Raw genomic sequence first — 19,979 nt, 5'->3', positions numbered from 1 at the left:
ACACCCCAATAAAAGAAAACAGTTCTCTCAATCCCAAAGAATCAAGCCCCAGACCCAGGTCAATATACATCAGATCTTACCCACAAATCACGCTGGTGCCAATCCTTTAGAATCTAAAAGTTTATTCATAAAGGGAAAAAGGTAGAGATGAGAGCTAGAATTGGTTAAATGGAATCAATTACATACAGTAATGGCAAAATTCTTAGTTCAGGCTTGCAGCAGTGATGGAGTAAACTGCAGGTTCAAATCAAGTCTCTGGAATACATCCCCAGCCGGGATGGGTCATCAGTCCCTTGTATAGAGCTTCAGCTTGTAGCAAAGTCCCTCCAGAGGTAAGAAGCAGGATTGAAGACAAGATGGAGATGAGGCATCAGCCTTATATAGGCTCTTCCAGGTGTAAGAACACGTCTTTGTTCTTACTATGGAAAATTACAGCAAAATGGAGTCTGCAGTCACATGGGCAAGTTCCTGCACATCCTGCTGAGTTACAAGACGTATCTGCCTCCTCTCAATGGGTCAGTTGTGTAGCTGATGATCCTTAATGGGCCATCAAGCAGGCTAGGCAGAGCTAACACCAACTTGTCTGGGATTTCCCCCAGAACTACAGCACAAGTTTGAAATACAGACAGTATAGAACCAATACTCTTAACTTTAATTACACAATGATCCAGACATACTGACAGCATAATCATAACCAGCAACCCATAATCTGGTCTTAGACACCTTATATGACCCCCTTTACATAAGATTTGGTGCCACTACAGGACCTTGGTTACAAACCATGTTCTATATGGTCCCAGTTTATATCAATAACATCACAAGCCCCCCACACCCCCCAGACAGCTCAAAGCCTGTAGCACCCCACCCACCAGATCACAGGTCTCAACCTGCATCACTCCCCCACGCACAACTCACAGCTCCCTTCCCCACTGGGCACAGTACAGAGCCTGTAGCTCCCTTCCCAACCTCTGGGCACACCTCACAGCCTGTAGCTCCCCACACCCCCAGCACAGCTCAGAGCCAGTAGCCCCCCCCGGGTACAGCTCTCAGCCTACATCACTCACACTCTGCCCCGGGGGCATAGCTTGCAGCCCGTAGTTCCCACCCACCACCGCTCACAGCCTGTAGCTCCCCCATTCCGGCCTCAGGGCACAGCTTGCAGCCTCTAGCTCCCCACACCCCCTTGGCACAGCTCAGAGCCAGTAACCCCCGCCCCCAGGGCACAGCTCTCAGCCTGCATCACTCACACTCTGCCCCCTCCCAGCTCCCCCACTCCCACCCCAGGGCACAGCTCGCAGCCTGTCGCTCCCCCACTCCACCGCCGCCACCCCTCGCAGCCTGTCGCTCTCCTGCTTCGGCCTCAGGGCACAGCTCGCAGCCTGTAAACCCGCCGCCCTCCCCTAGGGCACAGCTCTCAGCCTGCATCACTCACTCCCTCCCCCCGCCCCAGCACAGCTCGCAGCCTGTCGCTCCCCTCCAGCCCCAGCAGAGCTCCCCTCGGTGCGTGGCAGGGACCAGCTGCGACGCGCCCCTGTCGCCGCAGAGGCTGCTCTGGCGCTACGCTCATTGCTCGCTCCTTCCTCCCCCCGATCCTCGCGCGGCCAGAGACATTAAATAGTTCCCACCTCCCAGCCGCAGGGAGAAGTGGCGGAAGCAGCTACTAGCCACGGCCATGAACCGCCGTGGCCGACCATAATCCTTCCGCCACTGCCCTGCCCCTCCTCCTCGGGATAGATCCGGCCGGGCCGGCGCGGAGGGATTCCGGGCCGTGGGCTGCGTAGGGGCCGGGCCGGGCCAGGTGGGGGGGAGAGTGTGAGGGGGCGGAGGCGCCGGCTGGAGCAGCAGGGGCGGGGAGGGGGCAACATGGCGGCTCCGTATTAACTTTCCCCCTCGTCAGGCAGCGCCGCCGCCGCTCCCCGCCCCGCCATGCCGGGCATGATGGAGAAGGGAGCCGAGTTCCTGGGGGGCAAGAGCCGGGCGGCCCCCAACGGCACCAAGAGCAGTAGCCCCGCCAACGGGCACTACTCGGAGCCGGAGAGCGGCGGCGGCGATAGCGGCGACGAGCACGGTACGAGCCGCGGACTCCCTGCAGGGCCTAGCGAGGCTGCTCCGGGGGAGGGGGCGGGGCGCAGCGCAGCTCCGGGCACGAGCGCTGTCGTCTGCGCCGGCCAACGCGGGAGACTGCGCATCTCGGACCTTTGCGCGCGTGCAGGTCCGGCGGCCGCGCGCGGTGCCTTGCCATGGCTCGCGTGTGCGCAGCGCACTAGGCGGCCAGCGCGTGCGCGCGCTGTGCTGCACCACACTGCCCATGTGGGGCTGGGGTGGAGGTGCGCTGCGCTGCGCGAAGTGTCTGGGGCGGCCGCCAGGATTCCCGTAAATAACTCCCACCCTCACTAAGTAATAGACCTTCATCCGTGGGGGGAGGGGTTTCTTATTTTGCGTCGCTGTTGTAGGAGATGCGGTTGGAGGCTTTTTGAAGCGCAAGGGTCTCAGGCAGCAGCCCTTGAATTTGCAAGATTGTTGGTTGCCTCGGATTGAGTGCAGACCGCCTAGATCGCTGAATCTCACAGTTTTCATTTAAATATCAACCCCCTTCTCATCCTCCCGCCCTTTAAAGATAAAATCCCAGTAATGCATTTGTTTTCTCTTGCATCGCAGATGTAGGAATGCGGGTCGGAGCAGAATATCAAGCTCGAATCCCAGACTTTGATCCTGGTAAATAGCTTTTGTACTATAACGTGACATCTTGTTGCTGCTGTTTTGAAAACGGGGGGTTATATGATTTATAATAGAGAGGGATGCGTGTGTGTGTTTCACTTGAATACTGTGTGGGAGCATCCTATTTGCAAAGGTTAACGTAGATTTTTGGTTTTAGGCTTTGTGTTTGCTGTTTTATGTCAGTCACAGGAGCATTGCAGGGGCAGCAGCTGCACTGTGACTGAGGGGGAGAAATGCATTGAGAGGGGGAAAGATGTGTTTAATTTACCAAGATTGGATGGCAGGGCTACAGACAAAGCATCAGTGTCTCTTCCCTCCCTCCTTCTTTTCCCCTCTCGCGCCCCCCGCCCCCCCCCCATCGTAGATAGGAGTTGCAGGTTACAAGAGGGAATGAAAATTTTTTTGCTTTATAATGCTCTTAATGTGACCTCTATGGGGTGGGGTGGGAGAAGTTGTATCTTTGCAGAAACAGTGGATACCTTGTTCTAGCACCTCTAAAATGTAGACCCATTTTGCTGGGTTTTCAAGCACCTTGTTTTGTAAGGTGGAGTAGTTTCAATATCTGTACTGTTGCAGACTAGCTTCTCTTGCCCACACAGTGGGTGGGGGAAGAAAGGAATATTGGCTAGGCACATACAGTCTGACATTCAGTCTTAATAAGCTGAACATCAGACGCTTATTTTGTGTACATTTATAGTAGAGTAATAATGTATTAAGCGCAATTGTCAGACCTGCTGTGGTGGTCGCAGTGAAGCCTGTCTACTTTCCTGTTCTCCAAACAGGCTCCATTGCTGTCAGATGATTCCTGCCTGGAAGAGGATTGGGCCAGAGCTCCTCCCATGGTACCTCCCAAGTTGGAGCTTCTGTCGATGGGAACTAGTTGCCCTTAGCCTGCTTCTTGGGTTTGGAAGCAGTTTTGAAAATGATTTTGTCTTAGAAGTGGGTACATCGCTTAGGAATTTGGGGGATGTAAGGAGGTTTCCTCTGGAAACTAGTACCTTATTTCATACTTCAGGTTTCTGTTTGTATTAATAAATAGTGTTATGGTTAAAGCTTATCATGTTTACATTAGTAAGTCTAAACGTGTTTGCTTTAACAGGTAAAAATGATCACTCCTGAAATGCAGTCTAGGCTTGTTCTGCCTGCAGGCCACCTAGAGAAGCAAAATGTTTAGCAATTGTTTTAATACTTTAAATAACTGGGTAGTGAAGAGAGAACATAGGACATTCAATTCTGCAATTAAAATTTTTCTTTTAAACACCATATGTGTTATGGATACATACAGTAGAATTGAAATTACCAGCATAAAATTAATTTGTTTGTTTGTATTCAAGAGCTTATAATGGATGGGAGTCATTTTAGAAGTGATCTCTGAAAACAGTTTCTGTTGTGTAACTAGTGAAAAAACTAAATGTTACATATTTTTTAATTGTCTTTATAATCCAAAAATATAGCATTGCTTTTAGGATTGTGCGTACTCCTGCCTCTTATGCATAAGATCTAGAGGAAGGAACTTAAGATTATCCGCTTAACAAAAATTTTTGTATGTAGAAGTGTAATTCTCACTGTTTCTGAACTAGTAATGGAAATCTTTCTAAAATGTCTCCTGTATTGTCTTCTTGATACTAGTACTACAAAATTACAGTTCAACTTGGAATGACTGCTCCCATGAATTGTAAGAATAAACATCTACCACGTTAGTGAGGCTGTGTGTTAACGAAAGAGATGCTGCCTTGTAAATCTATCTGAACAATTGTTCTCCTTTCTGATCAGGTTTATGAGGCATCATTAGTTTGAAAGCCAGACATCATGCTGTAACAAAGCTGTGCATGCTGTGGAGTGGTCACTGTCTTTAAAAAGAGAAAAATCAACATTTTTGTTAATAGCAAATAAGATGACATACGTTTTGTAATGCCTGTTAAAGTTAAATGTATATCTATTTTTAAATATAACACTATAGCTTTAAAGCTAAATGTCTCTCCTGATGTCTTTGGTCTTGGCATTAAGATATCTCTTATGAAGAGTATACTGAGGTGTTAAATGTTCTAATTAGGTGCACTCCATTAGATTTTTAGGTAGGTAGCCATCAAATTGAAATTTTAAAATTTCATTCTGTTAAAACAGTGAGAAAAATCAGTGTCTGATTAAAACTGCCTATAAAGTCTAACGCCCAGTTTTGCCCTCTGATAGTTGTACATACAAAACAAATGGATTTTGAATGCATGTGTGAGCAGTGAATTCTCAGCTTCATTTGATCAAATTTAAAAAAAATTACATCATTGAAATTATTTCTGTTGAGCAAGTAGCTATATTAAATGACAAAATATCTTAATTATTAAAGTTGTGACACTCAGATAATGGTAAACTAGATGTTAAGTATTATAATTGGATGGACTCCATTTGATCTTAAGTAGTTGTCATAAAATTCAGAGTTAGTACTGATGCTGTCCTGCCGTTGTAGAACATGAAAAAGGGATTCTAATTGAGAATAGAGCAGCATGAGGAGAGGTCAGTGTCAGACAATTTTTTTTTAAATGTTCACATCCTTAATGTTAAAATAATCTATTGTGTGACCAAAGAAAACTACATGTATATTATCGTTAAATAGAACAGCTGGAGAGACATAATGTAGTTGTCACTTTAACACCTAAGTTACACAAGAATACCTCTCTAATAGGAATAAGAGAAATGTATTGCATGGGAGAAACAGTTCTGACAAAATAACTGGCCTAAATTCTGAAATTAGGCAATTATCAAAATAAACCTTTTTGATTTTCTTCTGCCCAACTGAACCAGATTTTGTCATCTCCTGCTGGTTTGTCACTTGAACTACTCATTCTGTTTCCTATATCAGAGGGGTAGCTGTGTTAGTCTGGATCTGTAAAAGCAGCAAAGAATCCTGTGGCACCTTATAGACTAACAGACGTTTTGGAGCATGAGCTTTCGTGGGTGAATACCCACTTTGTCAGATACATGACGAAGTGGGTATTCACCCACGAAAGCTCATGCTCCAAAACGTCTGTTAGTCTATAAGGTGCCACAGGATTCTTTGCTGCTTTTTCTGTTTCATATGTCTTCTAAAACTGAAGTCTCCTTGTCCTTGTCCTACCCACCCTCAATCCCATATCAAACAAGCCCCTATTTTTACTGATGTCCCACTGACACCATAGAAGTGTCAATATCATGAAGCTGGTTTCTTTTCTAAATCTCATGGGCCCTTGGGTTCCTCCAGGAAGAGAAGATAAAGAAATTGCTGTGTTGGAAGATGGGTCATTGTGTGACTCATGAGTCAATTGAATGTATTTCAAGGAAGAAAGGAGAGGACATGGGCAGCAGAGAAAGGTTTTGGTTGTATTTAGAATAGGGAGGGAGAAGGATGGTCCTGTGTCTGGCTTTTCTGCTAAATCTGATAGATTTAGATTTATTTGGAGTTCAGCAAGGCTTACAACCTGAACTTGATCCATTTATTTTTGGAGCTTTCACAGGTGTGTCCAGAAGAGCCCCCTGTGGACTTTAAGATATTGCCTGTCTTTTAAGGCCCTTTTATGGGTCTATCTAAGTATTCATGGCCTTAATCACTCTTGTTTCAGAGATTCTCCTATATCAGAACTGCTCTTCTTATATTCTCCATTATATTCAGTACAAGCTCTTCAGAACAAGTTGTACTCAGCTTTTTTAAAATGTATTTCGTCTCACATACTGTATCTTCCCCCCCATGTTCCTCTGCCAGTTTTTCCAGATATGCTTGCTTATTTATTTTTAAAATGTTCATTCTCCCTGTCTCTGAGTGAAAGATCCACCCAAGCCAAATAACCTGACTATGCTGAGAAATTGACTACATACGAAGTGCTGTTGAAGGCACAAAGTAAAATAGAAACAAATTTCTCTGCGCTTTCAGTTAGTTGTCTTTGGTGTATTTTTGAAGTTGACACATCCCTTTAATAGTATTATTCACTTCAAATCCAGGGTCTTCAGTTTTGTATCCATCATGTTTTCTCAGTGTGTCCCCCTGTGTGCCTAAGAAATTGCTATATTAACATTAATTCAAAATTAACAGGTGACATTCCAAATCTATAGTGGAATAACTTTAGCACAGCAACAAATAGGAGAACTGATGAATTAAAGGCCATCTTCAGTTGGATGGAATCTTATTTTTGAAGTATTAACTACTGAGCAGCACTGACGTACGTGGTGATGTACAATGCACAGTGCAACATACAGGCTCTACCAGAAGAAGCTTACATTGAGGTTTTACTGGTCGACCTTTTACACTGAGAATTCTAGTATTTTTCAGCCCTGCATAGTTCTCTGCCTAATCCTGCCTGGCTGATGGCTCATTTCCTTTCACATTTATTAGTTTCTAACTTCCCTAGTATTTCCATCTATTTGCTGCTCCCTCTTATCAATAAGCAGAATGGAATGGCCGGTCAAAGGACATGCTGTCTTTTGAGCTGGAGTCCTTTTTCCTCAGCTAGCTTACTTTCATTCCAGTTCTCATGGAACGCATCATTCCCCCTACATTGCATGTAAAGGGTCCTCTCCACATGGACTTCTTCCTCCTGTGCTGAAGGCAGTTGGGTCAGGTGCCTCTTCAGCATGGTCTTTCCCTGCACCCTCTCCCTTCCTGGATCCTGTGGAGAACTCTGCTTGGTTGAATTCAGGGAGTGAGTGGTCATATATAGAGGGAGGGGGATTCACATCTCTCTATGAAAATTACCCGGAAAAGGTTACTGTTCGTGTGAAATCCATTCTGCAGTGGAAAAACATCACCCATTTTTAAAAGGATCTGAAGGGTCTGAGGGTTTGTCCCATAGAATATTCCAACCTTCCACCTATACAACCTTTAAAACCCCAACTTCTCTTCTCTCTTCCACCCCCAGTCAGTCCCTTACAGGACACACTGCAGTGGCCTATCAGATCTAGGTTGCAGCAGAATATGTGGGAGATGGTAAAGAGGAAGGATTCCTTATTTGTTTCATCCTTCCATCTGTGGGCTTTACTGTAGGAGGGAACAGTGTGACACCCTTTTAGGACATGAAGAGGGAATAGCAACATGGAAGTTGAGCCTAAATCTAACTGGCTTAACTCCTGGGAATGGGGCGTAATGGAATTATTATTCATTCCATGGTCATTCCAGGTACAAAGCTTCTGGCTATAAATAACAGATACTACTTTTATAGTATGAAAAATACTGAGTGTTTTTAAAATTTAGCATGCCTTTTCAGTATTACTTGAATGGTGTCTTGTTCAAGACTTATTTCTTGGTTCAGAATAAACTCTATAAATGCTGACTTGTGTGTATGTATGTTTTATAAGTACATTGTTTTATAAGTAACCCAGGTGGACTCTGATATTTTTTTTCCCTTAAATAGTTAGAAATGTGGTTTAAGTTTAAAAAGTTGAAGCACCTTAAATTTCAGATACTTCTTTTTTTTTTTTTTAAACAACTTGGCTTTTTTAAATAACAATACTTTGAAAAATTCTGTCTCAATCTTTACAACAATCTCCTTATTTAGAGTGAGGTTTTAAAAAAGAAATCACTGAGTACAAGATAGGAAGTGCTCAGCTTTGGACTCAATTGACTTCTCCCTTGGAAAAGTTAGTCCGCTGCTGAACACTCTTCAAGATAACACGCAGCGCTCGCTGTTTATATTTAAAAAATAAAAAAATCTAGTTCTGTTTTTCAGACTTATAAAATCATCTCTTTATTTACTATTTTTTTTGGATTTAATACTAGTTTTATATCTTTAAGCTCTTTGCATAGTGCTTTGAGGCTCTTGTATGAAAGATTATGTTGAAGTACAAATAACACTGCTATGAGGGAGTTTCAAGGGAGGTTGTGGAATCCCTGACAGTGGAGGTCTTTAAGAACAGGTTTTTGGACAAATACCTGTCGGGGTGGTCCAGGCTTACTTAGTTCTTCCTCAGTGTGGCGGGCTGAATTTGATGACCTCAGATTCAGGGTCCCTTCCAGTCCTACGTTTTATAATTCTGTGATAACTTCAAGCTTTGAATCTTTTTCTAAACTTGAATATGTAATAGCTGTTGGTGGCCAGGACATTAATTAGTTGATTTTGATGTCCATGTTGAACTTGAACATCCCACAAACATGTATTCTGGTAATCCTTTTATTTCATTGTCTTTAATTATCCTACATTCAAAAGTTCAGTTACTATTGCTGGTTCAGATTGACAAATATTTGACTTGTGCTGCAGGTGAAGGAGATGCATTAAATATATTTGCATAACTAATTGTGATGCCACTGTATTCATATTAACCCAAAGTGGAATTCTTTCTTATAAACAAAGAGTAGAAAGTGGTTGATATTTAAAATTAAACTTTTGCTTATCATATTTTGATATAACATCTGTAACTGGTATTAGTCTGCAAAGACAGTACCAAATACAAAATGCTACAAATCTAAAGGAAGAAAACAGACTAAATAAGTACACATCCAGAAAACATCTCTCCTCCAAAATGATCATTTTCCTACTAGCTAGAGATAATGCAAAAACAAAGGAAGGAATCTTTGGAGTGAGGGGGGGAGCCAATAGGTAACTTAAATAAATAACCCAGTAGCTAGTAAGGAGAGGTGGGGATGGGTCAGGACTCCCTCAGAAAGACAGCTGCTCGATGAAAACTGTGGTTCTATATAAACCCAAGGAGTGTCTACTCTAACTGCTGGGTAGAGACTTGGTAAGAAAGGCAGTAATCAAGGCTTATATCATATATGGTTTTATTAACTCTGTAAGAATATAGTAGTCAGTATATCTGTTCTCTTGCTCTGAGGGTCAAGCATCATCGAGCAGCTATGTTCTTGGCTGGGCTTCTTTAAAATGAAGAAGCTATGTTGAACATATGACAAATCAGACTAGTAACGTTGTCAGCGTCAAGGAAACTAACACACTTACTGCCTCCAGCTAGCTACACTAGGAACTAGCCCAACATGATGATCCCTAAACTCTGCATCCAATCCAACCCTGGCAAGCAGCTTTAATTGTCAAATTCTGGTAACTGGAGTCATCTCTAATATCCAGTTGTGAATGACAGTTGGATTACTTCAGTTGTGCTAGTCTTATATGTGTAGGGAAATAACTGTGAATGCACTGTTCTTTAGGTCATATTAAGAAAAACTAAACAACTTTTCTTACAGGTGCTACAAAATATACTGATAAAGACAATGGAGGGATGCTTGTGTGGTCTCCATACCATAGTATTCCAGATGCCAAGTGTAAGTCCTCTTCTCACAAGAAAATTGTACCCTATTAACTAGAACTGATTAATTGCTTCTGATGAACTGTCTACTTCTAATTTTTAGCACATAATTCCTCTTGCAGTGTGGGAAAATTGCATAAGTTATACTGTATATGAAACAGACAAGCTGATGTGTGGTGTTCCCACCCCCTCCCCCTCAACCACTTATTTCTCAATCAGGGGATTTTGGGGGAAGGAAAGGTGGAATGTTTCTATCATCCAGTGGTTGGGATGAAGGCTTTGATGTCTAATAAAGCCTTCAGACCTCTTGAAATGCATGTATTGTTACCACTGGTCTCTACAACGTATATTCGTAGTAGGGCAAAAGATGTAATCTTGAGAAATTTTCATTGTACAATTCCAGGAGAAAAGTTGTTGCTATGGAAGTATGCATAGATGAGTTACCATGGAGGAAATGCAGTGGGAACCAATTTGAGGGGAAGACCTTATGCAGACATAGATACCTGTTGCCCTCTTACTGGAAAAGTAGCGCTTATTCTGTGTCATCACCTAAGAAGATAATCAAAATAAAAGAATTATTTTACTGTATCTGACCAGCAGTCAGTCTTGTCCAGTATCTTGCCTCTAGCAGTATATGCTTCAGAGGAAGAAACCTTGCGCTAGGCAGTTATGAGAACCTGACCCCAGAGAAAGTTTCCTCCCAATCACAGTAGTAACAAATTGATGTATGCCCAAAAGCTTGAGGGTTTAGATCCTTTCCAAATCTCTGGTTTTATCTTTTTAATATATGCAGCTATCACATTAAGATATTTTTGTTATCCGTATAAATTTATAATAACTTTTAAATATCACCTTCCAGTAACAAGCAATGTCCCTTTACTCCAGTTGTGAGGGTGGGTTAATTAATAATGGAGAATACAGTAACTCCTCACTTAATGTTGTAGTTATGTTCCTGAAAAATGCTACTTTAAGCCAAATGATGTTAAGTGAATCTAATTCATATGGGGAAATTGATGTAAATGAGGCGGATTAGGTTGCAGGGAAACTTTTTTTCACCAGACGAGAGAGGTGGTGGAGTCAGAGGGTGGGATATTTCATTTAGCTGTAAGGCTTTTCCTAGGAACTAGCATTTGGCTGAGCCCTCAAGTGTTAACACATAGTTAATATAGCCTCACACACTACAAGGCAGCACAAATGAAGGAAGGAGACACAGCACGGCAGAGAGAGACAGACACACACAGTGTCTGTATGTGTGTGAGAGAAAGAGACGCGCATTGCCCCTTTAAGTATGCTGAACTCTAAGTACACTGCCTTTTTAAGTAGATCAGCAAGTTGAGATGACAGCTGCTGCCAGCAAGCACTGTTTGTCCTGAGCCCTGTCATGTCATCCCCCCGCCCCCTTGTCGCCCCCTGCTCTGTGGAGATGGGGTACAGGAGTGGGGGGAGGGGGACACCCTGACATTAGCACTCCTTCCACCCCCCCGTGCACTGCAAGCAGGAGGCTCCCAGGAGCAGCTACAAGGCAGAGGGGAAGAGCAGCACATGGCAGTAGGGGGAAGGACAGCTGAACTGCCCCGCAGTTGATAGCCGGCTGGGTGGCTGTCGCACTGGGAGCTTATAGGGGTGCTGCTAGACCACTCTGGTTCCAAGCCCCCACCAGTTAGCTCCAACAGGCTGCTCTTTCTGCAAGCAGGGGACAAAGCAGGCGGCTGCCAAACAACGTTCTAAGGAGCATTGCACAACTTTAAACAAGCATGTTCTCTAATTGATCAGCTATGTAACAACAATACGTTAAGTGAGGACTTACTGTATTTAAGGTCAGTGACAGATACTTGGTCCAAGCATTTTGGCTAGACATAAGTAGAGTATAGCAGTTAAGTCACAAATTTAGTGTTGGTAAGATAATGGTCAGACTTTCATAAATACACTTCTATTGACAATTGACTCCATGGATGGCTAAATATAATGCTGATAAATCAAAGGATTAAGAACTAAGGACCTGTGAGATTATGCAGCTGTAGCTCAGTGGGGAGTTTTAGATTAACTGACTGTTTAATATACGTTTAAAATAAAAGTTTTCACTTCTCTTTGAAATCTCCCAATTCTCCACTCTTTGAAAGTCCCCAGCGGTGAGATCTGTGAAAGATCACTCGATCAACAAATCTCTGGTAACTAAGTAAATATTGGTAAAATTGACACAAGTATTTTAGTGGACACCATTATGTACAGTTTATTACTGTAGTCCCTACAATACAGGCACTGTACAAACATAGAAAAATGGTTTGTGCACTGCTTAAATTTTACACACTTCAAGAAACCTCACTGACTTCCATGGAACTGTTTGTAGTGTGTCAAGTTAAGCACGTGCATAACCTTTTGCCAAGATCAGGTCCTGTGAAAACAAGCAATGTACGAAAGGTAGGGAAGAAGGATTGAAACATATAATCAGAACTTTGATATCAGTTATCCATAACTGCACCTCTGCTTTGCTACCTTTAAGTGACTAACTTTTTGTAATTTTATAGCAGAACTAACACTTTCAGAGAAATTAATTCTGGCATTGCTTTCTTACAGTGGATGAATATATTGCAATAGCAAAGGAAAAACATGGATACAATGTGGAACAGGTAAGTTCTGTGAATGATTTTTAATGTGGCGTTTCCTGTATGAGTATAACACAACTCACTTTTTTTTAATCTGGCTTCCATTAACTAAAGCGATCTCTCTCCAGGCGTGGCAGCAAGCACTACAGTTTTATGGATCTGCATACTGTTATGGTCTGGATTCTCTACAAAAGATCGAGCTCTTTATTTTCATGACATACTCAGCTTGTAATGCAGAGTTTTGAAAGGTTTGGTATGTTTCGGTACACTGGGCATGTCATGTAATTGTGTGTTTATGTAACTTAACCCCCCCCCCCCCGATTTCTTAGGCAAGCAATTTTGGGTATGGACTTGCGCATTTTGGAATTAAGAATTTTTTAAAATATTTTTAAATGCGAACATTGATTCAATGCTCTCCATGTTTCAGAGGCATTTCAGCTAGTGGGGTGATACAAAAATAATTCAACTGGTGCGTTTCAAAGCAAGAAAAACACTAACAAAGTTTCAAAATTTGTGGTGTTTAGAGGTTATAGTTAAAGCTTGATTTTGGTTTTACTACTCTAATCACTAGCCCATGAAAAACAGTATAGGTAAATGTTGCTAGTTCACACTGATGACTAAGATCTGTAGCAAGTTTGTATTTTAAAAATTACCAAGTGAATGAATACAGTAAATGTAAGGGTAACAGAAAACAAAAGTTCAGTTATTGATATACCAGTAAAACTTCCTGTTGTATAACCTTGTTTTGGGGAAGAGTTGGGCAAATAATAATGAAACCTTAGCAATGAGAACTCATTGCAGTATTTGGCTATTTAAATCTGTATTGTTGGAAGGAGAGGCAGACAATGTTGTGGTGTCTAGAATGTGTACAGGAAAAAAAAGTTTAGCTTGTACTGTTTTTTTGCAGTGCTCTTTAGGAAAAAGATACAGTGCTTGTGAGAAGGTCTGCATACACAAACTGCTGATAGTTTGTGCTTACAGTAGAAAAATGTTGCACGGGAAAAGCTGGTAGATGATGAGCTGTTATTGATCATATACACTGTGTATGAAACTAATTTAGTCAGTTCTGTTTGAGTATTCCCCAAGTCCTTAACAAGCCTTGGTGCAAAATCTATGAAGGTTTTTTTTTTAGGGGTTGGGGGAGTCCGGTTGTTCTAGAGTCTTTATCAGAAATACAGAGTGATTCCTCTCTATTTACACCCAGTAAAGATATTTATTTAAAGTTGTCTGTTTTATGTTGTATCATACACAGCCATGGACAATGGAAATGCCCAATGCAAGCCAGACAGGGTGTTTTTTATTATTATTATTATTTTATTTTATTATTTGAGAGGTGGGGATTGTTAAAAGGACATTCAGGATGTATTCAGAGTTTCAAAATTGTATTTTATTTACTCACTAGCCACCTTTTTAAAACTGCAAATATCTTGTCTCCCTAATGAATATTTTTACTGCATGTGCACATGCAGCAGGTGAGGGTAAAGGGCTGGGAAGCTTTCTGGTCAGTGAACAGCAGAAATCTTTTTGTTTGAATGGGCTGGGAGTTGGGCCCAGGAAGTAAAGAACTACATGGTCTATATCTGTTTGTAGAAGGAGAAAGTAGGTCAGATTGTGAGCCTACCACTATTCTATACTAGCTAATTCATAGAATCATAGACTTTAAGGTCAGAAGGGACCATTATGATCATGTAGTCTGACCTCTTGCACGATGCAGATCACAGGATCTCACCCACCCACTCTTGTATCAAACCTGTGTCTGAGCCATTGAAGTCCTCAAATCATGGTTTAAAGAGTTCAGGGTGCAGAGAATCTTCCAGCAAGTGACCCATGCCCCATGCTACAGAGGAAGGCGAAAAACCCGCAGGGCTTCTGCCAGTCTGCCCTGGAGGAAAATTTCTTCCTGACCCCAAGTATGGCGATGAGCTAAACCCTGAACATATGGGCAAGACTCACCAGCTAGAAACCCTGGAAAGAATTCTCTGTAGTAACTCAGATCCCACTCTATCTAACCTCGCATCACAAGCCTTTGAGCATATTTACTGCTAGTAGTCAAAGACAATTAATTGCCAAAATAAGGCTATCCCATTATACCATCCCCTCCATAAACTTATCAAACTTAGTCTTGAAGCTAGATACGTCTTTTGCCCCCACTACTCCCCTTGGTGATGCTGCCACACTGACCTTGAATTGACTGACTGGTCCAGGTATTGCAGCATGGATGGAATGCAAAAGTGCCCACTGATCAAAGTATTGGTGGAGAGAATCTTATAAGCTGTATTACATAGGCACAATAGAAGAGAAGCTTAAGTTTGAATTTCTTTTGGTAGTGGGGGTTCTGATGTCAGATTCTTAGTCAGATTTAACATAGGTTTTTTTAATGTAACTTTCTCAAGTCTGCTTTGAACAAGTCAGCTGAAATCAAAAATGGATTATTTATTTTCAAAGGCACTTGGCATGTTGTTCTGGCATAAACATAACATTGAGAAGTCTCTTGCGGATCTCCCTAACTTCACTCCTTTTCCTGATGAATGGACGGTTGAGGATAAAGTCCTGTTTGAACAAGCTTTTAGTTTCCATGGGAAGAGCTTTCACAGGATCCAACAAATGGTAAGGTAATATTTCTGGTTATAAATATGTTTAGTCTGAAGGCTCCTATCAGAATAAAGCCCCACTGTGGTAAGTACCATGTAAACATATTAAAAGATAGGGTTCCTATTCCAGAGAACTGTGTCTAAGAAACTTAAATTCAGTTTTTGCTTCTGTATTATTTAGCCTTTTAGAGCTGTAAAACCTCTCAATTTATTTACAAAAGTGGCATGAGATTTTTTTGATTAAAGCATGAAATAGCTTTTTAAGTGGAAAAACATAAGTGTTTTCTCCTTTGTCTAAATGCATGAGAAATTAAGAAAGCATTCATATAAGGGTTATTGTAAGGTAATTATGCTTCAGCTACTAGTTTACATAGTTTGCATTTTTTAAATATTTGAACTAATTCTTCTAGCTTCCAGACAAGACTATTGCAAGCCTTGTAAAATATTACTATTCGTGGAAAAAAACTCGCTCTAGGACAAGCTTGATGGATCGACAGGCTCGAAAACTAGCCAATAGAAATAATCAAGGTGACAGGTAGGTTGAATATTTTTAAATAGCTAATTGCCCAAGAGTGAAGTTCTTTGTTTAGGTACAGATATGGTAGCATTTTTCTGACAATATGCTCTCCTCTAACCTGGAGGGGCCATTTCTAATGGTGAGAGTACCATTAGTTTAGATTTATGCCCTTTCAGCAGACAAACAGTATTTTACTTGTGCTCTAGGAAGTAAACAGCTCTGTGGCGAGTGCAGTAGCTGCACGGCAGACTGGTTAGCAAATTGTCTTGTGAAACAACTCCTATGAAACAAGACTTAGAAGTTTTGGTTGGGGGTGGGATTAGGAGGGAAGGAATAAGTAACTATAAACAACTACAAATTGCTGAAATGTCCAGTAATATTGTTTTACTGGCGTTCTGCAGTTTAAAGTACTATGTTTTTAAACCTTTAAATAGCCTTAAATTTAAAAACAAATTTTAACATGCAATTATTATTCTAAAAAGCAGTATTTACCATAAAAATGGAGGTCTGTTTAGTTTTTTATGGAAGTAAAAGTTCTAACTACATATCATCATAAGGAAGCAAGCTTTTTAAATAAATTCAAAATAATTAGTGACCCTGTTACTTAAGGACTACAAAATCAAATCCATTTGCTTTCAGTCTAGTTAGACTTTCCAGTTATTACAGACACACTGAACTTCCTGAGTGTGTTTTTTACTTTTCATTTCACCAGAAATGCTATTGCCTAAACATCGTAAACGTGAATCCAAATGTATCCAAGTCTTCCTGCTTGGTGTTTTTTCCAAGAGAAGAATAATTTTTTCCAACTGTTGTTTCTTTAATTATGGCAACATATACAAGATTAACAAAAGAAAAATGCTTCCAGGGTGTACTGCGTCTTCAAAAGAAATTCCAGAATAACCATAACTCTAGTCTCTGTGTGTCTTGTAACAGTATGACTATAACATTTATTTAAATGTACGTAAGCTGTATAATTGTAGATAGCATCAGCAAAAATAGTGGAATAACAAGCTAATAGGACCAAGTTTACTCATCTGTTGTCTATCCTCAGTGATGATGATGTGGAAGAGGCACATCCAATGGATGGAAATGATAGTGATTATGATCCCAAAAAAGAAACCAAAAAGGAGGTAACACTCTTAATTACAATGAATGTTAGTAATTTTTCCATGATGCCTTCTGTAAAGAGTATAACTTCCAACATGAAGTCCTCATATCATGTTTAAAATATAGAAGCTTTTGATGCTTTTTGAATGAAGCTAACCTTTACTATTTCATTTGCTGAGACAATTTCAGTCTTTTATATGTAACATCCCTCTTTCCTGAGAGAGGAAGTAAAGAAATTGCTGATCAGCCAGTTAGAAGAAATTTCAGAGAATAGCTCAAGACTAATCAATAAGAGACACTTGTTTAGCTGGTCTGTCAAATACTCTTTCCAGTTTCTTACTGATGCTGAGTAATTGGTTATCAAGTACTTTGTGCATTAAAATACAAAGTGGTGTTTCTCAAAGTGTGGCATGTCCTCTTCATTCAAAGCAATGAGGAGATAAATATAAAATCTTTAATTTGTTTTAATACTACTTTCTAGTAGAAATTATGGTGGATACGACCTTACTTTGCCCCTTTAAGAGGGAAGGAAATTCTTTGGTATCTGTAAAAGTATCTTTAATCTTTAAAAACTTTACAGTCAGAAGTATGGTGTCCCTTTACCTTCTGTTCTTGCAAATAAGACTCTAAAGGTTATTAAAACTGAAAATCTAGAGGAAAAAACTATACATATTTATACAACTTTGGGCATGGCTACCCTTGAAGTTGTAGAGCACTGGGAGTTAAACTATCCTTCGGAGACTGCAGCAGGGAAAACGCTGCCGAGTGCTTACGCTCTCAGCTGAAGCGCACTGGTGTGGCCACATTAGCAGCTCTTACAACGCCACAAAGAGCAGTGCATTGTGATAGTTATCCCAGCATGCAAGTGGCTGCAGCATGCTTTTCAAATGCGGGGAGTGGGGCGGAGTGTGACGGGGAGTGTGTTGTGCGTACGTGGAGGGGAAGAGAGTGGTTTTCTGGGGGACTGAGAGTGTGTCAGCATGCTGTCTTGTAAGTTCAGACAGCAGCAAACCTCCCTTCCCCCGCCCCCTCCGCCTCTCTCTTACTCAAAGCAAGCAGCATTCCTTTGTCCCGGAGCCAGCTGTCAGAAACAAAGCTTTGAAAAGGGCATGTCAGCATTCCTACAGCAAGTTCAAAACAATGACAAGAGTGGCCACTTGGCTTAAGGGGATTATGGGACATTTCCAGAGGTCAATCAAAGTGCAGTAATGCAACACCTTGTTCACACTGGTGCCGTGGGCGCAGCAAACGTTATTCCACTCGCCGAGGTGGAGTACCAGCAGTGCTGTAGCCATGAAGTCAGAGTGCTCTACGTGCCTTGCCAGTGTGAATGGGTAGTGAGCTAGTGCACCTGGGGCTCCTTTATTGCACTGTAACTCGCAAGTGTAGCTATGCCCTTTGTATGTAGTAAGTTTCCTTAGTTACCTTAGCACATTTGGGTCTTCCATACCACAAGAGAGAGAAAACATTTCTAAATCTTAGAAAATTTGCTGTTTATAAAAAAAAAACAAACGTGATTTTTGTGTGTGTGTGAGAAAATCACAAATTAGCAATGGTCCTTTCAAAGACACTAAAGGAATAGCACTGCTAATACAACTTTGTATCTCTGCCAAAAGAAACCTGGAACAAAGAATGGACCAGCGGATAGGGCATTGGACTGGGAATCCAAAGAGATGGATCTTAGTCTCAGTTTTGCCACTGTCTTGTGTGTCCTTCAACATATTTATTTATTTATTTGTTTGTTTGTTTATTTTTTGGAATTGGTGTGGCACAAATCCAGTGGAGAGAGTCTTTCTGCCTCTATTGTTCCAACCGTCCTAATGGGGGAATGCTCTAATGTCCTCAGCACCCCAAAAAGAGGACAAGTTTCTTTTAAAGAATTGCCCAATTTGCTTTCATGAATTACTGTATTTGAACTATTAAATATGATACAGAATAAAACTAGAATCTAAAAATAGCTGACAATTTTGTAGAAACTGGCCAGATAGACTAATAAGTTTGTCAGAGCTAAATCAAGATTTATTTTGTGTCTGATGTTTCTAATTCTTACAGACCTTGACTTTCTAAGCAAAATTAAGCCAAGTAGTGAAATCCTATATTTTATAAAACAAAAATCATAATTTTGAGAGTAGTCTACAGGTAAGCTATGGCTGTTGCTTCAAAAATGAAAGGTAGAGTCATCAAAAGATATATAGATCGTTTTTTAAAACCTCTGGCTTTGATCTATTCTAAAGCATATATCTATTTCAAAATTTCAATGAGACCTCTAAGATAGAATGAAACATTCTGTAGTGGAGAGAGGAAGGCACACAACATCACAACATAGGGTTTGTCTTCACTACTAGGTGAATCAACCTAAATTACTCTACTCCAGCTAACTGAATAATGTAGTTACAGTTGTCTGAGCCTAGGTCAACTTAGCGCAGTGTCTTCACTGCACTGTATTGATGGGAGACACTCTCCCATTGACTTACCTTACTCTTCTTGGAGAGCTGGAGTACGGGGTTGACTGGAGATTTAGCCGATCTTCATTAGACCCACTAAATCGAGCATCTATCTCCCTGGTAGTGAAGACAAGCCCATAGAAATTTCAGGGAGAAATGTATACTAGAGTTAGATAGGAGGGGAGGAAGGGAAGGAATAAATACAGTGTGCAGATGGCAATATGGGATGGCAGAAAACTGAAAGGGAACAGTGATAGTCCTATAAATAATGAAGTAGGCAAGCAGATTTGAGAGAGAGAGTGTTTTTTGTTTGTTTGTCCCTGCTCCCCCTAAATCTGTGGAGCAATTCAGGAATTAATTTAATAATCTGTAACTAAGATCATAGAGAAGTGTAAGTATATATTAAACAAAGTTTAAAAAAAACAGTCATTAGGTTGCAGAGTCAAGCACTCAAGTTAGGAGGTGCTGCCAGGAAGAAACCTTAATTTTTGCATTTCCTTGACTGCTTGGCTCTGCAGCTTTAACACCGGGTTCTTTTACCTTAGCTTTTTGCATATAATTATAGTTGGCTGATGCTTTCATAGACTTTCAGGCCAGAAGGGACCATCATGATTATCCAGTCACCTCCTGTATATTGCAAGCCACAGAACCTCACTCACCCACCCCTATAATAGACCCATAACCTCTGGCTGAGTTACTGAAGTCTTCAAATCATGATTTGAGGGATGTCAAGTTACAGAGAATCCACCATTTACACTAGATTAAACCTGGAAGTGACCCCTGG

The 19,979-nt window shown here is 41.2% G+C and overlaps 1 protein-coding gene across 6 annotated transcripts in view; it reads left to right on the top strand.

Annotated features, from left to right (window-relative positions):
- The first annotated feature begins 1,831 nt into the window (after positions 1-1,831).
- RCOR3 (REST corepressor 3) overlaps positions 1,832-19,979 on the top strand; it is a 45,896-nt gene continuing 27,748 nt past the window's right edge. For 3 of the 6 annotated variants that reach the window (XR_003999744.1, XM_030557584.1, XM_030557588.1), the window contains exons 1-7: positions 1,832-2,068; positions 2,659-2,715; positions 9,872-9,949; positions 12,508-12,560; positions 14,982-15,143; positions 15,538-15,662; positions 16,696-16,774. Coding sequence is in view for 5 of the 6 variants with exons in the window: in XM_030557584.1 (XP_030413444.1) it covers positions 1,927-2,068; positions 2,659-2,715; positions 9,872-9,949; positions 12,508-12,560; positions 14,982-15,143; positions 15,538-15,662; positions 16,696-16,774 (696 nt within the window). In the remaining variant the exon portion in view is untranslated. Of the gene's footprint in view, positions 2,069-2,658; positions 2,716-3,500; positions 3,561-9,871; positions 9,950-12,507; positions 12,561-12,701; positions 12,790-14,981; positions 15,144-15,537; positions 15,663-16,695; positions 16,775-19,979 lie in introns of those variants that run through there. The other 3 variants (XM_030557585.1, XM_030557586.1, XM_030557587.1) reach the window with 3 other exon arrangements.

This window comes from Gopherus evgoodei, chromosome 3 (assembly GCF_007399415.2).
Source record: "Gopherus evgoodei ecotype Sinaloan lineage chromosome 3, rGopEvg1_v1.p, whole genome shotgun sequence".
NCBI classification, from domain to species: Eukaryota; Metazoa; Chordata; order Testudines; family Testudinidae; genus Gopherus; species Gopherus evgoodei.
Note: the sequence above shows the minus strand (reverse complement) of the source record. Positions and strands in the feature narration are given on the sequence as shown.